Source organism: Suricata suricatta, chromosome 11 (assembly GCF_006229205.1).
Source record: "Suricata suricatta isolate VVHF042 chromosome 11, meerkat_22Aug2017_6uvM2_HiC, whole genome shotgun sequence".
Lineage (NCBI taxonomy): Eukaryota > Metazoa > Chordata > Mammalia > Carnivora > Herpestidae > Suricata > Suricata suricatta.
This window is the reverse complement of record NC_043710.1, coordinates 88,570,583-88,594,977: the sequence shown is the minus strand read 5'-3', so window position 1 is coordinate 88,594,977 and position 24,395 is coordinate 88,570,583. Positions and strand designations below refer to the sequence as shown.

The 24,395-nt window shown below is 38.0% G+C and overlaps 1 protein-coding gene across 3 annotated transcripts; it reads left to right on the top strand.

Annotated features, from left to right (window-relative positions):
* Positions 1-305: 305 nt before the first annotated feature.
* On the top strand, positions 306-21,821 carry CHEK1 (checkpoint kinase 1). Of its 3 annotated transcripts, none has more exons than XM_029956904.1 (13): positions 306-363; positions 1,091-1,175; positions 2,424-2,647; positions 3,838-3,902; positions 3,992-4,061; positions 9,438-9,626; positions 10,067-10,171; positions 12,454-12,549; positions 16,124-16,232; positions 16,416-16,593; positions 16,851-16,982; positions 19,474-19,575; positions 21,009-21,821. In XM_029956904.1, the coding sequence occupies exons 2-13, from the start codon at positions 1,111-1,113 to the stop codon at positions 21,102-21,104; spliced, it is 1,431 nt and encodes a 476-aa protein (XP_029812764.1). In that variant the 5' UTR covers positions 306-363; positions 1,091-1,110; the 3' UTR covers positions 21,105-21,821. The 3 variants fall into 3 exon arrangements, with proteins under 3 accessions (XP_029812764.1, XP_029812763.1, XP_029812762.1); XM_029956903.1 differs by lacking the exon at positions 306-363 and adding an exon at positions 626-915; XM_029956902.1 differs by lacking the exon at positions 306-363 and having other exon boundaries at positions 626-1,175.
* Positions 21,822-24,395: the final 2,574 nt, after the last annotated feature.

Below are 24,395 nucleotides of genomic sequence, written 5' to 3'. Positions count from 1 at the left end.
TCTCCGAGGGCGCCTCGGCTCCGCCCAGGACCGCCCGAGTGCGGGCCGCGCACCTGTGACCCGCGCGCCCTGGGACCCGGAGATCCTCCGCGTTGATGCGCTCGGCCGTTTTTAAACCTCTCCAGCCGGGACCTCCCCTCGCCTCCAAAGTAACCCGGGCCTGGCCAGTTCCGGCCTCGGGGGCACTCTCCGAGCACCCGGCGCCCGGCGCGGCCACCCCTTACAACCAGCCGGAGGTGGAGACGCGCGCTCTCCTGCTTTACGGCAAGGGTGCGCGCATTTGCGACAGCGTGACGCCGGGAAAGTTTTGGCGGGAAAAGAGCTGCATTTGGATTCCAGTGGTGGCGGGCAAAGGACGGCCTGGTGAGGAGGGGCGGCCGGTAGGGTTGGAAAGGAGTCTGTAAAAGGAGTTCGGCGGTCTACATTAGTTGAGAGGGCCACGACGAGAGAAAGTTACGGGTGACAAGCGATGGGGACCAGAGAGACTCCCGCGGAGGGGCGGTTTCCAAGAGTGGAAGAGTTTGGGACCAGGGGGACCCTGTTGTAGAGGGACTGGAGAGACTGCTTCTCCGCTGGCTGGGGACCCCAAAGGTTTGGGCGCCTGCCGTCTCGAGTGCCAGCTAGCCCTTCCTTCCGCTTCTCGGGGCAGTTTGGCCCCGCCCCAGGCTCCTCCCGGTCCTCTGGACGGCGTGGGGGTGGGAATTGGAGCTGAGCAATGGGGAAGGAGGGGTTGCAGGCGTCGGCGCCAAACTCTAGCCTCCACTGGCCCTCAGCCCCTCACCTGCCTCCCCCCTTCCCTTCCCCAGTCACCCCCCTCCAAGCGCTTGAGCCCCCAGCTCCTCACCACAGCCGCTGCCTTGCTTCGGAGGCCTGACGGAGGCCGCTGTAACTTCGCTTCGCGTGCGAGTGGGGCGTGTGAGTTACCCCACGCCAGGCCGGAACTTCGTATACTTGCGTGTGCTTTCGAGCTTTGGGTGCAGTATGGGCGAGGTGCACGGGGAGAGCAAACTGGTAGTTACATTGGTGGATCATGGCAGCTGGTTGAAGCTTATCCTCACCCCCATTTCTCCTGGGTTCCTGCCTTTTACAGCCGTGATCCATCCTGGAGTCATGGCAGTGCCCTTTGTGGAAGACTGGGACTTGGTGCAAACCCTGGGAGAAGGTGCCTATGGAGAGTGAGTCTGAGTCCTTTTGCCTTGCCTTCACCCTTGCTTTCGTTTTGTGTCTTTCTTGAGTACATATTCCTTGTTTTGGAGTTGTGTATTCTATATTCTTTTCTTTTTTCTTTTGAAAAAGACGGAGCGAGGAGAGTTGAGGGGCAGAGGAGAAAGAGAGACACAGAGAGAATTTTAAGCAGGCACCACGCCCAGCGTGGACCCAGACTTGGGGCTCAATCTCACCACCCTGGGATCACGACCTGAGTGGAAATCAAGAGCCCCAACGATCAACCAACTGACCCACCCAAGGCACACCAGGAGTTGTTTATTAGAATACAGTGGCATCTCAGAGAACAGATCTTTGTATTTGAAATCTAAGACCTTTGGGAACTAAAACATAAAATGTTGCAAGGATTTTTTTTTTTTCTTAAAAAAAATTTTTTTTTTCTGTAAAGAACTGGAAGAGACCTGTGAACTCGGTTTCTCCTCTCACATATTCCTTCCTGGGTTGTTGTTGTTGTTGTTGTTTTTAATAGTTTTTGACTATTTATTTTTGAGAGAGACAGACAGACAGAGCACGAGCAGGGGAGGGACAAAGAGGGAGGGAGGGAGACACAGAATCCAAAGCAGGCTCCAGGCTCTGAGCTGTCAGCACAGATGACAACAGCATGAATGGTGAGATCATGACCCAAGCTGAAGTTGGATGCCCAACCAAATGAGCCACCCAGGTGCCTCTCCTTCCTGGGTTTTATGCATAGTGGTTAAATGAGCAAATGAACAGACTCCGGAATCAGACCACCTGGTTTCAGATTTTGACTCTGTTACATACTAACGTTTTGTATTCTTAGGCAAACTCCTTAATGTCTCTGTTTGCTCAGGTCTACCGTGACAATAATAGTAGCTACCCCACAGTTGCTTAGAACAGCTACCGGAGGCATGTATAGTGTGAGGTTAATAAATATTAGACAATGTTATTAATATTAAATAGAACATGTGTATATGTGATGTGAAGTATTGTTACTCCATTTTAGTTTAACAAGCTTTTATTAAATCGACTTTGGATATATAACATAATGACTTCTGTGATGTGTGGTGGCTAATGCCCTCATTTCAGGAAGGAGTAGTATCTGTTGAGAACATGGCAGAAACCATTTCCTTCGTTTTTACTGGGTGGAGAAAGTAGCAAAGGTAAAATTGTGGGATAAGTCAGTACTTAATCTTTTGAAGTCTTAAAGAGAATTCAAATGTCTTCCTTTTCCTTTTTAGAGTTCAACTTGCTGTGAATAGAAGAACTGAAGAAGCAGTTGCAGTCAAGATTGTAGACATGAAACGTGCCATAGACTGTCCAGAAAATATTAAGAAAGAGATCTGTATCAATAAAATGTTAAATCATGAGAATGTAGTGAAATTCTATGGTCACAGGAGAGAAGGCAATATCCAATATCTGTTTCTGGAATACTGTAGTGGAGGAGAACTTTTTGACAGAATAGGTATGGAAATAAGATTTAAGATATCTATTCTACTAATTAAGTTTCCATATTTGTTTTTTCATCTTGGATCTGCTCTTTGGTCATTGTCCGTTTAGAACTGCTTATGCAACAGTGAAATTACAGTAAGCTTTCTTGCTTTTGGAAGTTACGTTAACACATAAAGTTTATATAGATTCATCAAGGAAAACCTTTTTCCCAAGTTGTGCATGTGATTTTGGGTATGGTTGCTGTTTTGTAGAGTTTAAGAATGATAAACTAATCTCATGGTGAAGTATTGTTTTACCTACACAGTGAGTTTTCTTTATAGACATTCCAGTTACATGAAATCATTGCATACATTTACAGAGTCAAAATAATAGCATGTTGTTATATTTCTTTTTTTATTTGTTTAAGTGAAATAACTTGAGAATTTTTTAGAATTTCTTTACCTATATTTAGTAAATTCTGTACTTGCTACTTTCAGTGTTCTATGTAGATTCAAAGGCTTGATGTTCCAGAACACTGAGGATGTATGGAAAAATATAATTATGTGGATCTAAATTTATTATTTAAAGCTATTTTCTTCACAGCTAAAAACTGATTATTAGAATCTCCAGTATGTATCTCAGAAGAGATTCAGTATAAAAGAAATCAGAAGGTAGAGACAGAGATCTAAACATAAAAAGAAAACTGACAATAGAACATTTCTTAATAAAACTTTATTTCCTAAAGGAACTTTGCAGTCATTCATGGTTTTGTAGTACAAAGGATTATAAGAAGTTTCATTTTGTTGTTAAATATTTAGTGAAATTAGTTTATATTTTCCCAGGCTTATACTTCAGCAATTACATTTTAGAGAGGGGGAAAATATTGTCCTAGCATTTAGAAGAAATTAGGGGAGAATTGGAAAGACAGCAAATAAATCATGATTAGCCTAAGATATCAGACACATGTAAGGTATGGCTTGCATTCTTGATCTGGGTAATAGTTTCTCTCTGTAGTTTTCCTGTGATGGTCATTTATTTTCGCCACATAACAGATGGGGAAATGTGAGTTAATTAAATACTGTGTGAGTTAACAGACATCAGAGTCTTTTAATTGTTAGCATACAATTCTCTTTGCCAATATATCGTCACAAATGTCTACCCTTCTGTGGTTGCTGCCTGATGATGTTTACCTGGTGGGCTGACTTCGATTATGAATTCTTACAGAGCCGGACATAGGCATGCCTGAACAAGAGGCTCAGAGGTTCTTCCATCAGCTCATGGCAGGGGTGGTAGGTACAGTTGTCTCTTTTCCTTTTACTTAAAATTAATATGAATGAAGTAAGTTACTAAAGTTTGCCTCTCTCTGTTTCTCTTTTAGGTTTATCTGCATGGTATTGGGATAACTCACAGGGATATTAAGCCAGAAAATCTCCTATTGGATGAAAGGGGTAAGTTTAGCATTTTGTCACCATTGCCTAAGTTATTTTTAATCTATACAAGGCAGAGGTGAAGCTTTTGCATTATTGAAATTTTAGAGCAAAAAATTTGAGAAGTGTAGGAAATCTGAGAGACTCAGTATATTTAGACTTTACAAGTCCTTCCTGATACAGTTGTGGATGAGATAGAGAATCTGATCTAGATGCGGAGTAGCTCACTAAATGAATAACTACAAATAGTCTTAACACTTCAGTGAATTAATAAAGGAAAGTTTATGTTGGAATATCCTGGACCATAGCCTTATCCTGTTTGTTCTCGTTAGTTAGTTAGTTAGTTAGCTTTTTTCAAGTTTTTATGTAAATTCCATTTAGTTAACATATAGTGTAATACTAGTTTCAGGAGTAAAATTTAGTGATTCATCACTTACATATAACTCCCAGTGCTTATCATAAGTGCCCTCCTTAATACCCATCACAGCCCAGCCTCCCCTCCAGCAACCCTCAGTTTGTTCTCTGTAGTTAAGAGTCTGTTTTATGGTTTGCCTCTCTCTCCTTCTTTTTCCTTAGGTTCCTCTAATTCATTTCTTAAAGACTACATATGAGTGAAATCATATGGTTTTTGTCTTTCTTTGACTGATCTATTTTGCTTAGCATAATACACTCTAGTGCCATTCACATCATTGAAGATGACAAGATTTCATTCTTTTTTATGGCTGAGTAATATTCCATTGTATACGTGTACCACAACATTATCCATTCATCTGTTGATGAACACTTGGGCTGTTTCCATATCTTGGCTTTTGTTGAAAATGCTGCTCTAAACATCAGTGTGCATGTATCCCTTTGAATTAGTATTTTTGTAAATTTTGTAATATTTGGGTAAACACCTAGTAGTGCAGTTGCTGGATCATAGTGTGGGTCTATTTTGAACTTTTTGAGGAACCTACATACTGTTTTCCAGAGTGACTGCACCAGTTTACATTCCCACTGACAGTGTAAGAAGGTTTCTCTTTCTCTGCATCCTTGCCAACATGTGTTGTTTCCTGTGTTGTTAATTTTAGCCATTCTGACAGGTATGAGGTGATATCTGATTGTAGTTTTTATTTCTATTTCCCTGATGATGAGTGATGTTGAGTATCATTTCATGTATGTTGGCCATCTATATGTCTTTGGAAAAATGCCTATTCATGTCTTCTGCCCATTTCTTAGCTGGATTATTTGATTTTTGAGTGTTGAGTTTGGTAAGCTCTTTTTTTTTTTTAATGTTTATTTATTTATTTTGAGAGAGAGCATGAGTGATCAGGGGAGGGGCAGAGAGAGAGGAAGAGAGAAAGTCCTAAGCAGTCCCTGTGCTTATAGCAGGGCTTGATCTCACAAACTATTAGATCATGACCTGACCCAAAATCAGGAGTCAGACGCTCAACTGACTGAGGCCCGAGTTTGAAAAGGTCTTTATAGATTTTGTATATTAATAACCTTTTATCAGATATGTCATTTGGAAATATCTTCTGCCATTCCAATGGTTGTCTTTTAGTTTTGTTGCAGAAAACAATTTGTCTTTCTGTGCAGAATTAATTTATCTTCTGTGCAGAAGCTGTTTACCTTGATGAAGTCTCAAGCAAGCAGCCTTGATGCTTGCTTTTGTTTCCCTTGCCTCTAGTCACGTGTCTCATAGAGGTTCCTGTGACTGAAGTCAAAGAAGTTGTTGGCTTGTGTTCTTCTGTAGGATTTTGATGGTTTCCTGTCTCGCATTTAGGTCTTTGATCCATTTTGAATTTATTTTTGTACATGGTGTAAGGAAGTGGTCCAGGTTCATTCTTCTGCATGTTGCTCTCTGGCTTTCCCATCATTGTTGAAGAGACCATCTTTTTTCCATTGGATGGATGTTCTTTCCTGCTTTGTTGAAGATTAGTTGACTATAAAGTTGTGGGTCTATTTCTGCGTTCTCTATTCTATTCAGTTGATCTATGTGTCTGGTTTTGTGCCACTACCATTCTATCTTGATGATTACAGCTTTGTAATACAGCTTGAAGTCTGGGATTGTGATGTCTCTAGTTTGCTTTTCTTTTCAACATTGCTTTCGCTATTTGGGGTCTTTTACCTCTTTGGCAAGGTGTATTCCTGGGATTCATATGGGTTTTGGTGCAGTTGTAAATGAGATCAATTTCTCGATTCCTTTTTCTGTTGCTTCATTCTTGGTGTATAGAAATGTTTCAGATTTCTGTACATTGATTTTGTATCCTCTGACTTTACTGAATTCATGTATCAGTTCTAGCAATTTTTCAGTGAAGTTATTTGGGCTTTCTACAGAGAGTATTATGTCATTTGTGAAGAGTGAAAGTTTGGCTGCTTCTTTGCTGATTTGGATGCCTTTTATTTCTTTTTGTTGTCTGATTGCTGAGCTAGAACTTCCAGTATTATGTTAAATAATAATGGTGATAGTGGACATCCTTGTCTTGTTCCTGATCTTATGGAAAAAGCTCTTGGTTTTTCCCCACTGAGGATTATATTGGCTATGGGTCTTTCATATATGGCTTTTATTATGTTGAAATATGTTCCCTCTTTATAAAATGGTGATAGTAAGAGAATCTCTTGGGATTCTAAGGATAAAGGAGACCTATGTATCCCTGCCCATGTATGTACATAGCATAAGTTAGGTCATAGAATATATGCTTTCTTAATGTGCATGTGGACTTTATTTTTCAGCCTTTTCTGTTGTATTCATACAGTGTAGAAACCTTTACTTTTATTGAAAACTTAAAAAAAATTCAGGCATGGGGCGCCTCACTGGCTGAGTCAGTAGAACATGTGACTTTTGATTGTGGGGTGATGAATTCAAGCCACACACTGGGCATAGAGCTTACTTAAATTCAAGCACATAAAAATTATATAAACATGTAATACATAATATAATAAAATAAAAATACAGCAACCACCTGTGTAACAACTTGGTGTAAAATATAAAACATTATATGTATGTATACCACTCAAAGCAGTGGTGTTCATAATAGCAAAAAACTGGAAACAACCTAAATGTCTATGAACAATAGGACAGATAAATTACGAAATGGATGATTTATAGGTACAAGTAATGACATGGATATGTTTCATAGAAGTATTTATACCAGGATGGTTCTATTTATAGGAAGTTCAAAACTGTAAAATCAAACATACTGTTTAGGGATACAAATATGGGAAAAATCACAGAGAAAAAAAGTATATTAAAACAAAAATCAGAATGGTGGTTACTTATGAGAATGTAGAGAAACAAATAAATTGAGGGAAGTAATTACAGGGGATTTCAAAGGAGAGAAGAATGTTGTTAAATTGAGTATTGGATAAGTGGGATATACTCACATCCTGCATATTCTGTAAACAGTCTTTTGTTTCTACTCAATATTTAATAATCTTTTTTAAAAAAGAAAATATTGGGGCCCCTGGGTGGCTCAGTTGGTTAAGCGTCCAGCTTCGGCTCAGGTCATGATCACACGGTTTGTGGGTTCGAACCCCGCGTCGGGCTCTGTGCTGATAGCTCAGAGCCTGGAGCCTGCTTCAGATTCTGTGTCTCCCTCTCTCTCTGACCTTCCCCTGCTCGTGCTGTCTCTCCCTGTCTCTTGGGGAAAAAAAAAAAAAAAAAGATAATGTTACTAATATAGTCCCAAGTCCTGTGTATTCCTTCTCAAATGTATTCTCTTTTCTTTTTCTCGGAGATAACCACACTTAATTTAGAATTTGTTATATGCAGTTCTCTAACCTGAGTGTTATGTTGCAGACATAAGGAAACAACAAAATTCGAGGAATGTACAGTGTTAGTAAGTGTAAGTACTAGGCACTCTTACTCTCGGTGGTTTGTCAAGATTGTGTCATGTGTAGCTACTAAAAGGATAATTACAGTAGCTGCCTCCCAACTCAAACACAGGTAAACAGTGGATACATATTGTATTGTATGGATATATACCTGATTTTAAGAATCAGTCCCCTATTTTAGGACATTTAAGTTGTTTCTAGCTTAAAAAAATGGAACAGTGATGTCTGTTCTATAAATTTTTGCACAGGCCCAGTATAAAACTTGGGTCATGTTATAATGGATATTTGCTATGGCACTTGTCCTTTTTTCCCCACTCCCACCCTGTTCCATGTCAGTACTATAGATAGACCTTTTCTTTTTTTAAACAACTTACATAAAGTTTTCATTGCATACATGGTAACAAGATTTTACCATTTCGTTATTTGATATTTAAGCTATTTACAGATAAGACTGCTAGGAATATCCTTGTGTTTGTGAATTTGGGGGAGCATTTCTGTGCTTATGTTCCTGGAAATGGGAATTGCAATTAAAAAAAATTTTTTTAATGTTTATTTATTTTTGAGAGAGAGAGGGAAAGAGCACGCAAGCAGGGGAAGGGCCGTAAGAGATGGAGACACAGAATCCGAAGCAGGCTCCAGGCTCTAGGCTCCAAGCTGTCAGCACAGAGCCCTATGCAGGGCTTGAACCCACGAACTGTGAGATCATGACACTCAGCTGACTGAGCTACCCTGGGAATTGCTAGTTTAAAGAGTGAATATTTCAATTTTGACATCTTTTGCCAGATTGTCCTCTAAAAAAGTTATACCATTTGACACCTTGATAATAGGAGGTCTTCCCTCATCCTTAGATAAGGTTAGATTTCCTTGTTATAAGATCTAGTTATATCCTCTATTTTCATAACTTTCCCAACAGTTGTCTGTTGTTAATCTTCTCCAGTAATTCATTTGCCTGCAGTGGCTAGCACAACATCACTCGGTTGTGGTGGGTATTCAGTAGGCACAGAAGCTGAAAGTTCTGCCTGTAGTTTGTGTTAACGATGGGAAGTTAGAGGAAATTTGCCCTTTTGGTGCATCTTCAGTGCATAGTTCTTCTCCTTTTCTAAACTTAGCCACTTTGACAAGAAGTTCTAATGGTTTGTGGATCTTTAGTTTTAGTGTGTCTTTATGTATTTTCTTCCTGCTGTCTGGGTTTGTTTGCTGCTGGGAAAGTTGTACCTTGTTTGTTATTGATGTCTCCTTCCAGCCCTTTGTACACATTGATGAAGGACTTGGCCGTGCTTTCAGCCTAAGACTAGGGTGTCCTTTTACCAGAAGGACAGCCCCTTTTGACTCCATTGTCTTTAACCTGGTCCATGTATTGATGATTTTTCTCTTTCATTAATAGAAGCTATGAGGCCTTTTTCTAGTTCAGCTAGGTGATGATGTCTTTTATTTCTTTTAAAATGTCTTGTCATTAATTTAAGGTAGAAAAGTTCTACAGACTTTAACATCAGTGATTTTTCCAGTAATACTTCATTCCTGTAAGTGTATTTATTTACAAAACATCTTTATCAAGTGCCATTCATTTTTCCTTTGGTTTAGATAACCTCAAAATCTCTGACTTTGGCTTGGCAACAGTGTTTCGGCATAATAATCGTGAACGTTTATTGAACAAGATGTGTGGTACTTTACCTTATGTTGCTCCAGAGCTTCTAAAGAGAAAAGAATTTCATGCAGAACCAGTTGATGTTTGGTCCTGTGGAATAGTACTTACGGCAATGTTGGCTGGAGGTAAGAGCTATTTAATCACGATGGAACTCCTGTCTGTAGAAAGCCAGATTTATTGTACCAAAATAAATGAAACAAACCAGGGAAATCCGTATTTATGTGAAAGTATTTTGATAGTAAACTTCTTTATAACTAAGGTGGAACTTTTAATCCCAAAGCTTTTCAAAAATGAGTTTTATGTAGAGCTATTAAATGAAATATCACAATAGCAATCTCTTCTAGAATTCATGTGAATAATTTTGGGAAGAGTAGGGCAGAAGTAGTTCATCCGTCTTTGAGGCAACTCTAAAATTTCTGTGAGTTGGCATTCTTAGTTTGAAAACCATACTGAATTCATTTGGAGGAAACTTTTAATGGATTTGTATCACTGACTATTTTCCTTTAAAATCTTCATTATATAATGACAGGAACACTCAGAAAACTGGGACTTGTTTCTTTTTTAGAATTGCCATGGGACCAGCCCAGTGACAGTTGTCAGGAATATTCTGATTGGAAAGAAAAAAAAACATACCTCAACCCTTGGAAAAAAATAGATTCTGCTCCTCTAGGTAACTGGCTTATGTTGATTAAAATTACTGATTTCTTGGATAATGAAGACTAGTGCTGTTTGAATTTTTTCCTTATATATTTTTTCTTTTTAATTTAAATAATCACATAAATTGTCTGTGATCCTTGCAGATAGATTAGAAAATAACATTTTTTTAAGCCCTATGATCCCAGCACTCAGAAATAGCCTCATTAATATTTTGATAATATAGTTCTACATGTTATTATAAAAATAAATAGCAAGTATATATTTGTTATATATGTATGTAAGTATGTGTTTTTACAAAAAATAAGAACATACTACCCATGCTATTTTATAACCTGTTTTTTCTCTTAATGCTATAGTCAAGTACATTTTTCCATGACTATAATTGTTGGTCTGCATCATTATTTATAAATAAGACTGTGATAGTATTTTGCTATGTGGATATGTCTTACTATATTTATCCAATACACTGTTTTTAGAGATGTATATTTAAAAAAATTTTTTTTACTTATGAAAGAGATATGATGATCATCCCTGTAATACACATACTATAAATCATTTAATTAAAAAGCAAATCCAGAAACATCAAGGATGTATGCAGTTTTTTCTTTTTTTTTTTTTAATGTTTATTTTGAGAGTGAGCGAGTGAGCACATGTTTGTGCAGGAGGGGCAGAGAGAGAGGGAGAGAGAGAGTCCCAGCAGGGTTTGCACCCTCAGCACAGAGCCTGGTGTGGGGCTGACCTGAGCCAAAATCAAGAGCTAGTCGTTTAACCGACTAAGTCACTCTGGTGCCCCTAGGATGTGTGCAGTTTTTAGTTATTATGGTTAACTTTGCCAAATTACTTTTCAGAAAGTTTATATCATATTTCCACAGTCTCATTAGTTTATATATTTTTTAAAATATTTGATTATTTATTAGCTTTGTGTCTGTTTTTGTGGATGACCTATTTTACTCACTTTTGGCAGGGTGGTTTTCTTATTACTTTGTATGAATTTTTTGAAACATAATGTCATTAGGTCTTTGCATTTGTTACAAATATTTTTCATAATTTGCCATGTATCTTTATTTTATGTTATTTTCACACACAGAAGTTTTACATTTTTATTTATTCAAATCTATTATTTTGTCCTTTATGGTTTTCTGACTGTATTGTTATGTTTGTCAAGGTCTTCCCTACCTCTAACTTTAGAAAAAAATTCTTGTGTTTTCATTTGTGGGGGTTTTCTTAAATGTTTAGTTTGAAAGGGAGTGAGAGCAGGGGAGAGGCAAAGAGAGAGGGAGACACAGAATCTGAAGCAGGCTCCTAGCTCTGAGCTCTCAGCACAGAGCCCAAAGTGGGGCTGGAACTCACAAACTGCGAGATCATGACCTGAGCTGAAACCAAAAGTCAGACATTTAACGAACTGAGCAACCCAGGGACCCCTTAATTTATTTTTTAAGTAGGCTCCATGCCCAATGTGGGGCCTGAACTCACACCTCTGAGATCAGGGGCTGCATGCTTTACTGACTGAGCCAGCCAGGGGGACGCCCCTCATTTGTGTTTTTATACCTTCAGTTTTTCATTTAAATCTTTGGTTCATTAGAAAATAATTTGAGGGGGGGTGCCTAGGTGGCTCAGTCAGTTAAGTGGCGGACTCTTGGTTTCAGGTCAGGTCATGATCTCATGGTTCATGAGTTCAAGCCCTGCTTTAGGCTCTGCACTGACAGTGCGGAGTCTTCTTGGGATTCTCTTTCTCTCCCTCTCTCTCTGCCCCTTCCTTGCTCATGTTGTCTGTCTCTCTAAATAAAAAAATAAACAACAAAAAGAACTTTAATAAAAAAGGAAAATAATTTTGGTTTTGGGAGATGTATGAATTCTTTATCAAGATAAAATTAAGATCCTTTAGGATGACAGTTATATTACTGTCTCAAAAAGTTTCTAGAAAGTAATTTTTCTTTATAAAACTGAGGACATAACATGACATATTGGAACAGCAGTTTGGAATTGGAAATGGATGAGGATTTTTAAATCTTTTTGTTAATGTTGTCACACAGGGAGAAACATTTCCACCTGGGTCTTGCTTTACTTATTTGCAGACAACTGAGAATCAGATCTGGGAATGGCCTTCTCAGATACAGACATTAGCAAAGAGCAAATGCATGAAATTAAAGCAGTAATTAAGCAGCTTTATTCTTTCTCTTCCCTAGAAATAATATTTGGATATAAGGAGACCAGTAGAGAATATATTTCACAGTACAGGTTTCTAATTTGTGTGACTCTTTTGTAACTGTTGTTGTCTTAATATTTTATTTTTAGCTTTGCTGCATAAAATCCTAGTTGAGAATCCATCAGTAAGGATTACCATCCCAGACATCAAAAAAGATAGATGGTACAACAAACCTCTCAAGAAAGGTAATATCCTTAAAACACAAGCAGTCAGTATCACAAATCAACAGTACAGGATACTTGTGGTCTCTGTCCTCATGTAAGTTATAATGTGTAGTAGGAAGTACAAAAGATAATTTTAAGTTTGTGAATAAAGTGGAAAAGCAGAGTACTATAGCCAAGTGTTTGACTAAGTCTTAAGTGACAGAGAAAACTTGTCTTCCTGAGGAAATCACATTAAATCTAAGAACTGAAGATTAATGGAGAACTAGCCAGATGATACTGGCACGTTGAGTGGCAGATTCTGGACAGCGGAAGCAGCATTTGGAGAGTCTTAGAGTGTGGAAGGTGATATATTTGAGGAAGTTGAAAGAAGGCCAATATGGCACGGACCATGTCTGGCTTGTTCATTTTATGTCACTTGTTGTTAGCACAGTGTGTGGTACATTGTAGGCTTTCAGTAAATGTTGAGTAAATGAGTGAATAGAGAAGGGGGAGAGGGAGAGAGGTTTGAAATGAAGTAGATAGTGACCAAATTGTGAAGGAGGACCAATCCTTGAGGATTTGGGGCTTTAACTCAGGACCATTGAGGAAGGCAAGGAAATGACATGATCACATATTTGGTTTTAAAAGATCTTCCTGGCTACTCTTTTTTTTTTCCCATTGTTTTTGAAATTTTTGATCCTAGCTGTGAGAAGATGGTATCTTGGACTAGGTTAGTAGCAATGGGTTTGGAAGGAAGAGTTAGATTCCAAAGAAATTTACAAACTAGAATTGATAGGACTGGTAATTGTTTATATGTCGAAAATGAAAGAGAATGAATCCAGGATGGATGGCTCTTTTCTGCGTTGACCAACTCAGAAAGTGACAATGCCATTTATTGGGGTATACCTTAGGAAAAATAGAATTGGTGAGAAATTTTATTGGGCTTTGAACATGTTAATTTTGAGAAGTAAAAGTCTGTGTGTGTGTGTGTAACTCAGGAGATAGGACCAGGCTTGAGATATCAATATTTAGTTGTTTTCTGCAAATAGATGGTAATTTAAACTGGTAGATGAAATTGAGTGTATGAAATTTTAAGGAATGCCAACATTTAAGTAGTAAGTAGAGGCCAGGGAGACAGAGATAAGTAGCCAAAGAGATGGGAGGAACATCAAGAGGATATGAAGAAATTGAGGCCAACAGAAGAAAATGTATGATTGTAGCAGGTACTGTTGAGTGAATTAATAACATGAAGCCTGAAAATTTGCCCAGTAGTTATTCATGATCATGGTAGGAACAGGTTTGGTGAAGGTCTGGGAGTAATTTTACTTGACAGTGCAATGCTTATAGTCTAAAAGAGAGATAATAAAGCAGAGTGTAGACAGCTCATTCAAGAAGTCTGGCTGTGAATGCAAGGAAAAAGGATAATGGCTGGAGATAAGTGAGTTTTTAACTCTCCTCTGAGTGTATCTTTTCCCTTCTCCCTTCTAATTGAAATCTAACTCTCCTCTGAGAACACAGCTTCCTCTCAAGTAGATGTTTTCTTTCCCACACGCTTTACCCTTGAATCTGAGAGTGAGGTAGGCATCATTTTTGTCCTTCATTTCTGCTTCCTCCCCTTTCTTCACATTTCTCTCCTCTTATTTTGAATCTCATATAATCAGACTACTACCTAATGTTCCCTCGTTGTTATAATCAGCTTCTGAACCCCCAGTTAAAATTCCTGCCTCATTGTCACGCTCTCTAATGTGACTCATGTACATCATTTTGTCATGGCTCTTGGTGATTTAAATATTCATTTGGATGATCCTTCCAATATCCTGATCATGAGGTCAATTTCCTTGACCTTCTCTCCTCTAGTGATTTTCTCTCCAAACATCCTGCTTTGACCACTTTTATATATTTTTTTCTGGCTTCCTCCTCTAGTACCCTGATTCCAGATCCTTTGACCCTGTCTAGACATGCAGTCCATTAGTTCTACTTCCTTTTCACTATCCCTTACCTGTGACCTCCCTCGGTCCTCAGTTCCATCCTCACTACATTGTAATGACTTCTTTACTTTCGGCTTCAGCTTTCCTGCCCCATTCTGTCTTCATGCTTACTGGACACAACCTAATCCAAATTTAATCCAGTTTTCTACCTACTCTATACTTACACCTGCATTGCTGATTGCACCTGGACCAGGATACATGACAGTGTTCACTTTAAATTCAGGATCACTGACCTCAAGTGAGCCCTTCATTCTGCCAGACAGCTATAATGCATTTCCCTACTTCTTTCACAATCTCAGTTCTCTTGAATCACATTTGTATACCTTTTCTTTTGTTTTCTTTTTTTTCAACTTCTACTACCTCCTTTCCCATCCTCATTCTTGGTTGGTGACAGCACTTCCTATTTCACTGGGAAATAGAAACAATCATAAGGCATCTTCCATAAGCTCCCATCACCATCTCCTAGCCGCCTAACCAGCTGCCTCTGTGCTCATATATTCTTTCTCCTTTGTTGCTATGAATAAATTGCAAAGAACATGCTAGTTCTTTCTTTTGTGCACTAGGCCTAGTTCTCTTTGCCTACTCAGAGACACTCTTTAGCAAATCTTTTGTCTTTCTCCTGCATCATTAATTTTTTCCTCTCTATTGCTTTCTCACCAGCCTGCTAGCATGTTGTTTCTTTCATCTTACTGCCTGATGCATAACAGGTTTAATAAGACATTTGAATGAATTCATTAATAAATAAAATGTTCAGCTAAATGTAAGTGTGTTTAAATGATTTTGGGACAGTTCCAGTTGAGAGGAAGAGGCTGAGGTCTGAGAAGGGATGAAGGAGAATCAAGACTGCTGAGATAGGAGGGCATGGACTCACGTACAAGTAGAGGGATGAACATGTGACGGGAGCATGCAAGAGGATGGGTAGCAGTGCGAGTAAACTGGCAGATTTAGCAGTGGCACATTGAGGGAGTTTCTAATGACTTTATTTTTTTTGTGCAGTGGGAATGCTAAGCAATGAGGTCCTGGGGAGGGTGGGGGGGTCATGGGAATTTGGCCAGAGTATAGGAGTTTTGAAGCGATCATTGTGGAGAAAGGGAGAGGAAACTAACTAGAGAAACAGGACTGACTGTCAGTGTTGAAGATCCAGCTGATGGTGGTAACCAATGAATTTATAGCGGTATAATGATTATCTTGGTAAAGCTTTTCCAGGGGAGCAGAGAATGTTGGATAGAGAAGATTCATAATGTTTATTGCCATTGTAACAAATTATTTTCTATTTTTAAAGGTTTTGACTTTTTACCTAGGTCTCTTTATCTTCATAGAACACTATTCTCTTACCATAAATGGTACCATTAAAATTATGGCTTTAACTTAAAACCCCATACTTGGAGCATGCTTACAGGTCAGGATTTGTGAAATGTGTAAGTTGAAAAGTGAGTCTTCATAAGTTTATAATGACCGTATTTCTTATGAAATCATGTACAAAGAGCCACTATTTGTCATATAACTGTTTTGCTTTAAATACATGGATTTAGATGTGGTTTTACTTCTTTAATTTTCCAGTGGAATTAGTTGAAGAACATTTGCTTAGAAGACTTGAAAACATTTGTATTTATGTTTTCTTTTTTTAGGGGCAAAGAGGCCCCGAGTCACTTCAGGTGGTATATCAGAGTCTCCTAGTGGATTTTCTAAGCACGTTCAATCCAATTTGGACTTCTCCCCAGTGAACAGTGCTTCTAGGTAAGATTAATCAGCAAAGGTCAAATAGTTGTTGAGTGTAATACTCCCATAAGAAGTAATGCATGTATGTATTTTTTCTTAATAGTGAATGTAATTTTTATCAGTGTGAGGATAATGTGATATAAGAAAGGCCTGATTGATTTTATCTAAAAATATACTTTCCCCCATATCTTAATGCCTCAGTGAAGAAAATGTGAAGTACTCCAGTTCCCAGCCAGAACCACGGACAGGTCTTTCCTTATGGGACACCAGTCCTTCATATATTGATAAACTGGTACAAGGGATCAGTTTTTCCCAACCTGCATGTCCTGATCATATGCTCCTGAACAGTCAGTTACTTGGCACACCAGGATCCTCACAGGTAAGGGAATTTAGTTTTTCAAATAAATAATGAAAACTCTTAGTTTTTGTCATAAAGCCTTTTTTTAAATGTATAAATCTTAGATATATTGTATTAATGCTTTAACATATACAGAGTTTTTTGCAAAGAGGGAATTAGAAAATACTTTCATGTATAAGAATCTTAAGTCACAGAGAGAATTTTCAGACTAAATAATTATGATATGATTGCTTTTGGTGATACCAGATTTATTCAGGTCTCCTCTGTTTGATATGTAGAACCCTTGGCAGCGCTTGGTTAAAAGAATGACACGGTTTTTTACCAAATTGGATGCAGACAAATCTTACCAGTGCCTGAAAGAGACTTGTGAGAAATTGGGCTATCAGTGGAAAAAGAGCTGTATGAATCAGGTATGTTTCATTGACTTTCCAGGAGAAAAATACAAATATTTGAGTAAAAATCATTATCAGTATATTTTTGAAAAAGAAACAATTGAAATTCAAAGGGTTTAAGTAAAATGTTATTTACCTTAAGAAATAATGTTGAAAGTCTCCTCTGAGGTTATTAAAAATATTGAGACTTAAGTTATTATTTTCTTAAAAACTACATATACTTAAATTGTAACAGTGATACTATGAAAGATGAATACATTAACAATCCCATATTGGGGCGCCTGGGTGGCTCAGTCGGTTAAGCGTCCGGCTTCTGCCAGGTCATGATCTCACGGTTCGTGGGTTCGAGCCCCGCATCGGGCCCTGTGCTGACAGCCAGCTCAGAACCTGGAGCCTGCTTTGGATTCTGTGTCTGCCTCTCTCTCTGACCCTCCCCTGCTCGTGCTGTCTCTCTCTGTCTCTCCAAAAAAAAAAAAAAAAAAAAAAAAAAATCCCATATTATTTCATCTCCCCTGCTCCCACCTACAATTTTTGTTGTTTATGTTATTATAGCATATTTGTATCACTGAAATTCTTTTTTTTTTTTTAATTTTTTTTTATGTTTGTTTATTTTTAAGAGAGAGAGTGTGAGCAGGGGAGGTCCTGAGAGAGAGAGAGGGAGACACAAAATCTGAAGTAGGCTCCAGGCTCTGAGTTGTCAGCACAGCCCAACGTAGGGTTCAAACTCAAGAACCAAAGTCAGACACTTAACCAACTGAGCTACCCAGGCACCTCTGTATCATTGAAATTCTAATCTGTCTTTAGGCTTTTCAAAAACCGTACTGGCATGAAAAACAACATGAGGGGAATATTATGTATTAAAGAAGCCCGATAAATAATGCAATGCATGATCTTTTACTAGATCATGGATTTAAAAGGGGGGAAAAGGCTTTAAAGAGTGTTATTGGGACAATTGGGGATATTTCATATAGTTTTCATATTAGACACTGCTTTTGTATCATGTCAAATTTCTTGGGTGTTATAATATTTTGGTTTGTAGGAGAATGTGTTCATAGGAGAAACATTTTGATGTGAAGTGTGTATCTTCTATAGCTTGGTTGAAAAACTTAAGAAAAAAGATAACCACACAAAAAGTACATAGGTTGATAAAGTCAATGAAGGCTATATGGGTATTTATTGTAGATTCTTTCAGGTTTTTTTTATAGATTTGTAAGCTTTCAAAATTAGACGTTAAGGGAAATTGTTACTACGCAGAAATCTGAGGCTAGCCTGATTTTCCTCTCATTTGTGTGGGTAACTAACTTTTTTTTTGGACAGGTAGATTTATTAAGATAAAATTCACATAACCTAAAATTTAACCATTTTAAAGTGTATAATTTAGTGATTTTGGTATATTCACAGGATTGTGCTATCATCACTTAATTCCAGAACATTCCATTGCCCCAAAAATAAACTTTATACCAATTAGTGGTCACTCCTCATACCTCCTTCCCTTCATTCCCTTGCAGCCACTGATTTACTTTCCATCTCTATGAGCTGCCTATTCTGGATGGTTCGTATAAGTGGAATTATATAATGTCATATAAATGGCTCTTTGTGTCTGTTTGATTTTACTTAGCATGTTTACAAGGTTAATCTGTGTTTACATTCATCAGTACTCCGTTCCTTTTTACGGGCAAATAATATTCCATTATGTGGATAGAAGACTGCATTTTATTTGTTCATTTACCTGTTGATGGACATTTGGGGTGTATCTGCTTTTTGGCTATTATGAATAATGCTGCTATATACATTTTTATATAAGTTTTTGCATGGACTTAGTGTGTTTTAGTTTGCCAGGGCTGCCATAACAAAATACCGCAGACTGAGTGCTTAAACAACAGAAATTTGGTTTCTCATGATTCTAGAGACTGAAGTGCAAGATCAAGGTGCCGGCAGAGTTAGTCTCCTTGGAGGCCTCTCTTCTCAGCTTTGGGATGACTGTCCTCTTGCTGCCTCCTTATGTGATCTTTCCTCTGTGTGTATGCATACCTGGTGTCTGTCTATGTATGTCTGTGTATCCTAACTTTTTTTCTTACAGAGACACCAGTCATATTGGATTAGGGCCCACCTAATGGTCTAGTTAGGACCATTTTAAAGGCTCAGTCTTCAAATATAGTCATAGTTTAAGGAGGTAGGGCTTCAACACACACACATTTTGAGAGGATACAATTCCACCCAAAACAATATGTTTTCAATTTCTTAGCTCTGTAGCTGCTAATGGGATTGCTAAAGCATAGAGTAACTCTATGTTCAACTTTCTGAGGAGCTGCCAAGTGGTTTACCAAAGCAGCCGCACTGTTTTACATTCCCAGCAGCGATGTATGTGTTTTGTATTTTTCCAGAACATGATGTGTTCTAGTTTTGAATAATTGTGGTACACCAGTGTACTTTTTATAGTCATTCCTTGAAGTGAGAATTATTACAAATGTCTTTGTAATTTGGGCTAACCTGATTTTTATTGCCTTAGGTTACTGTATCAACAACTGATAGGAGAAACAATAAACTGATTTTCAAAGTGAATTTGGTAGAAATGGATGAGAAGATCTTGGTTGACTTTCGGCTATCTAAGGTATGTAGAACAGCACTTTTCGAGAGTGCGCTGAGCTAAAATCAAGAGTCAGATGCTTAACCAACTGAGTCAATGTAGGTGCCTCTAGAACAGCACATTTTAAAAAAACTTTGTCTTGCTGTTGTTAAATATTACATGTTTGTTGTAGAAACCAAAAAAAAAAAAAAATGAAAACTTACAAAGGAGAAAATAAAAATCAAGTTTAATCTTATCATCCAGAGAGAACAGAAGTCTTACTACTTCTTTAGTATGTGCTATATGGAAATACTCCTATGTAGTTTTTTTTAACGGCATTATATTTGTATATACATGGCATTTGTAAAACACATTAACTTGCTTTATTTCATTCAGTGTTAAGAGCATTAATTCTTGTCATTATTCTATAACAGTCTTGCTTTTTTGTAGAAAATGTAAATAAGTAAAAATAAAAATCCTGAATTATACTGCCCACCAGTAGTTACCCTGATTATTTTAAAGCATTCTAAGCTTTGGGGAACCTGGGTGGTTCAGTTAGTTGAGTCTCTGACTCTTGATTTTGGCTCAGTCATGGTCTCACGGTTCATGAGTTTGAGCCTCATACTAGATTCTGTGCTGACAGTTCAGAGCCTGCTTGTGATTGATTCTCTCTCTCCTTTTCTCTCTGCCCCTCCCCTGTTTATGTTCTCAATTGCTCTCTCTCTCTTTTTTTCTCTCTCTCTCTAAAAATAAATAAACTTAAAAAAAAAAGCAGTCCAAACTTTTTCTTTTTAATTACAATTATGTATTTGTCAAAACGTATAATATCATTAATGAATCTTTATCTGTCATAAGTCTGTGATTAATGTTCATATACATAGAGTTTTGTTCACATTTCTGATTATTTCTTTAGAAATTACTGGTTCTGATATAAGACCCAAACAGCATTTTCTCTGTCTCCTAAGAGACTGTACATGGCTCTAAAGGAGTTTGGAGAAACAGGTCACATTCTGAACCTGAAGCTTTGCTGCAGTACTGTTGTCTGGATGGTTAGTGTGGAATTAGATTACAAAGATCCTGTGTAGCGAAATTTTTCTCACACCTGAATCACTGGCTTTGTTGCCACAGTATTTTGGCAAGATTTCAGGGTAGTTGTATAGCTAAACTTTAGTTTACAAAGCCCCAGTGCCTATGGAAAGCAGTGACTTAGGTACAAAGTTACCAATGCTTGAAACAGACAGGATGCCATTGTTTCTGCTCTCTGAGCCCAGTGTAGTGGGAACAGTGATGGGCCCAAAATCAAGTTGGGATTATGTATGTAACCATTTCTTCTAGAATATTTGGTCTTTATAAGGAGACCTGAAGGGAATTGTAGCTGGACATGTCTAAGATTATTTGCCTCTACTTACCACTAAGAGTTTGATTTTATGGTAGTCTCTTTTTTTTGACCTTTTTTGGGGATATTATTCCTAATACAGGGTGATGGATTGGAATTCAAGAGACACTTCCTGAAGATTAAAGGGAAGCTGAGTGATGTGGTGAGCAGCCAGAAGGTTTGGCTTCCCGTCACCTGAGAGATCATTGGATTCCTGGTGAATATAGTGCTGCTATGTGGACATTATTCTTCCTAGAGAAGATTATCCTATTCTGCAAACTGCAAACAGTAGTCCCTCAAGAGTTGTCTTCCCTCTACCCAAACATTTTCCAATTCTTTTTGTATGCCTTCATACAAACAATACCTATATCTTCATTGTAACTAAAGATCTGGGGAACAGATGGATAGAATTCATTAGATATTTCTTCATCTTGTGTTTAGTGTCTTCATGTGATGGAAACCATGCTTTGGGGGTACATGAGCTTACGAGCTTTTATACTAATGTAATGAAAGATGATATTCTTGTCACATTGTTAACAAAACATTTGGTTTCATCCAAAAAGTGTGTGTTTCCTCCTTGTTGATTTAGTTATATGGATGGATTAGTAATGAAAGCAATCACTGACTTTTGGACAGTAGATTAATCAGCCTATAAAGTGAAGCCAACTTCAAAAAATATATTCTGAAGATTCGTACTTAACATTTTCACGACCAAGTATATGAATCTGTTTTTGGATTATAACTGTTAATTAAAATTGCAAGTAGGTATGTTCTTTTCCAGTGTAGTTAATAATATATATAATACTGTTTGGTCTTTCCAGTAGAAGTTGAGCATAAACTCTAATGCTTAACTACCTTTACTCTAAAATTACTATTGCACATTTTAAATATTTTTCTATATTATTTTCTACTTTCACAGCCATATTTTAATTCTTTATTAAGAAATAAATTCTATTTTGAAAATGAAGAGCTAACTCTGTGGACTTATTGGTGACCAAGCTTCTAGGTGGTAGGGAATAATAGAGGAGGGAGAAGTAAAGAAGCTGTGACAGAAATAGATCTGACAGATTTACCAAGATTTTGTTTTTTTGATAAAATTTATATTAATTTTTGAATGTTTTGGGTCAAAGCCTGTATTTCTTTTTCTTGGTAATTTATAAAATTAATCATCTTAGTCTGAAGCTAAGACCATAAATTTTATGGTTAGAGTTTTATCATTATTAGTATATACTGAGAAATTGTGGTGCTGTAGTGTCTCCCTAGGAAAATAAATTTGAACTGATATATGGCTCCTAAGAATTGAGCCAGTAAAATCTCAAACATGAAAAAAATTTTCTTCTTGAGAAGTTGTCTTCAGTAACTCTCAAAAACAAAGTTATTTCAGGCTTTGACCTCTTCCTTGAGTTCCAGACTTTTACAGCTACAGCCAGGCTGACATTTCCACTTGATTAATAGTGAACACACAACCAAAACCAATTTTGGTTCCAGTCCTACAACCCATTTCTCCTAGTTCCTCCAGTCCCAGTAAATGCTAGATTCAGCTCTCCATTGCCTTCAGCACAAACCCCAGGAATCCTCTTAGACGTGATTTTCATATCTTAAACTTAATGCAGCGAATCGTATTCAATTTAGCAAATTTATCTACAACCTATCCTACTTCGTATCTCCACTAGAAGCACTCTGGTAGAAGGCTCTGTTATCTCTCTTTTCATATTACTTACCCTTCAGTAGTTCAAAAACCTAATCAGAATGACCTTTCTAATGTGAATTAGGTATCCCTTTCTGGTTCTCAACTCTCATGGCTTTTCACCACCCTTCAAATACAATTAATTTTCTCTGTGACCTCCTGGCCTATGGAATCCATCCTCACCATCTCTTGTGCCTCCTCCACCTCTCTCTTCCTTATTCATCCTGCTGTAGCTGCCTTTGCTCGGCTGTTCCGCTCACAGTGTAAGCACATTCTCACCTCAAGGTCTTTGTCTTTGCCGTTCCCTCTCCCTGGAGTGCTTTACTCCCAAAATTCATGTGACTTGTGCTTCACTTTAAGTCTGTGCTTACGTGTCACATGTTTTACAGTCTTGACTTATCTAAAATGTTACCCCACTTCTATCATTTCTTTTTCATTATAACATATATTATCTGACATTATATTTTTATTTGCCTATTGAAGGTCTGTTTCCCTCATTACAATGTGTAATATTTAAGCTCCCTGAAGTCAGGAATCCCATCTGTCTCATTCAGTTCTGTGTCCTCAGCACCTAGAACATGCCTGATGTATTACAGCATGCAGCAAATCGTTGCTTAACAAAGAAATAGACACTCAGTTATCTCCTTCAGAATAGATCTGAAAGATGAACACTTCTCTCCACTTTGATTGCTACCTCCCTAGCTCAAGCTCCTTCATCCCCTCCCTGGATTTCTTACTAAAAACTAATGTCTTCCCACTTTGACTCTTGCCATTTCCCAACCTTGCTCCCCCAAAGCCTTTTCTTGACAAAGATCCCAAGCTGTTTTGTTTTGTTTTTTTAAAGATAAATTGTACTGTGACACTTGCTTAAAAACCTCCAGTGACTTCCCATTACATCAAAAATGGAATCTAAATTCTTTGCTTGGACTGACCTGCAAGATACGCAATCTGCCGGCTTTGCCTACCATACTATAGGCAGAGTGGCCTTCTAAGTCGTCTTCTAGTCATTGAATATGCCAAGGCTCGTTCGCCTTTCCGGACTTTGATGTTTATAGCTGCCACTGTCTGGAATCCCTTCCAATATGCATGGCTTATTTAGCATTCAAATCTCAGCCCAAGGGTTCCTACTATCCCCACCGACTGTCCCATTGTTTTGTTTTCTTCATAGAGCTAGCTGTCAGCACAGAGCCTGACCCAGGTGCCCCGAGTTGTTTTTAATCTTAAATGAGTTAATGTGTATGAAGAGTATAGGATACTGTGTTGTACAATCAATAAACATAGGCTGCCCTAATTTTTCTGCAGTGTTCATTATGCTATTGGGAGAAGGCATTTACTCCCATTTTAAAAGTAATATTTGGGGGCGCCTGGGTGGCTCAGTCGGTTGAGTGTCCGACTTCAGCTCAGGTCATGATCTCATGGTTCGTGGATTCAGGCCCCGCGTCGGGCTCTGTGCTGACAGCTCAGAGCCTGGAGCCTGCTTTGGATTCTGTGTCTCCCTCTCTCTCTCTGCCCCTCCCTGCTCATGCTATGTCTCTCTCTGTCTCAAAAATAAATAAAACATTAAAAAAATACTAAAAAATAAATAAAAGTAGTGTGTGTTTATCAATGAAAATTTGCAGTGTTAAAATGGAAAAGGAATTCTTACCTAAGATAACAGGTAAAATTTTGATGGGAAGATCAATATGTGCTGTGTGTGTGTGTGTGTGTGTGTGTGTGTGTGTGGTATGTGTAGTGGGTGTGATGGCTGAGATAAATATAAATACATACAACACATACAGTTTAATAAGCAGTTGTAAAGTTAAC

Coding starts and splice junctions, on each gene's coding strand:
- CHEK1 (XM_029956902.1), top strand. CDS start 982: ATGGGCGAGGTGCACGGGGAGAGCAAACTGGTAGTTACATTGGTGGAT. Junction 16,594..16,850: donor GCACACCAGGATCCTCACAG/GTAAGGGAATTT, acceptor TTTGATATGTAG/AACCCTTGGCAGCGCTTGGT. Junction 16,983..19,473: donor AAAAGAGCTGTATGAATCAG/GTATGTTTCATT, acceptor TTATTGCCTTAG/GTTACTGTATCAACAACTGA.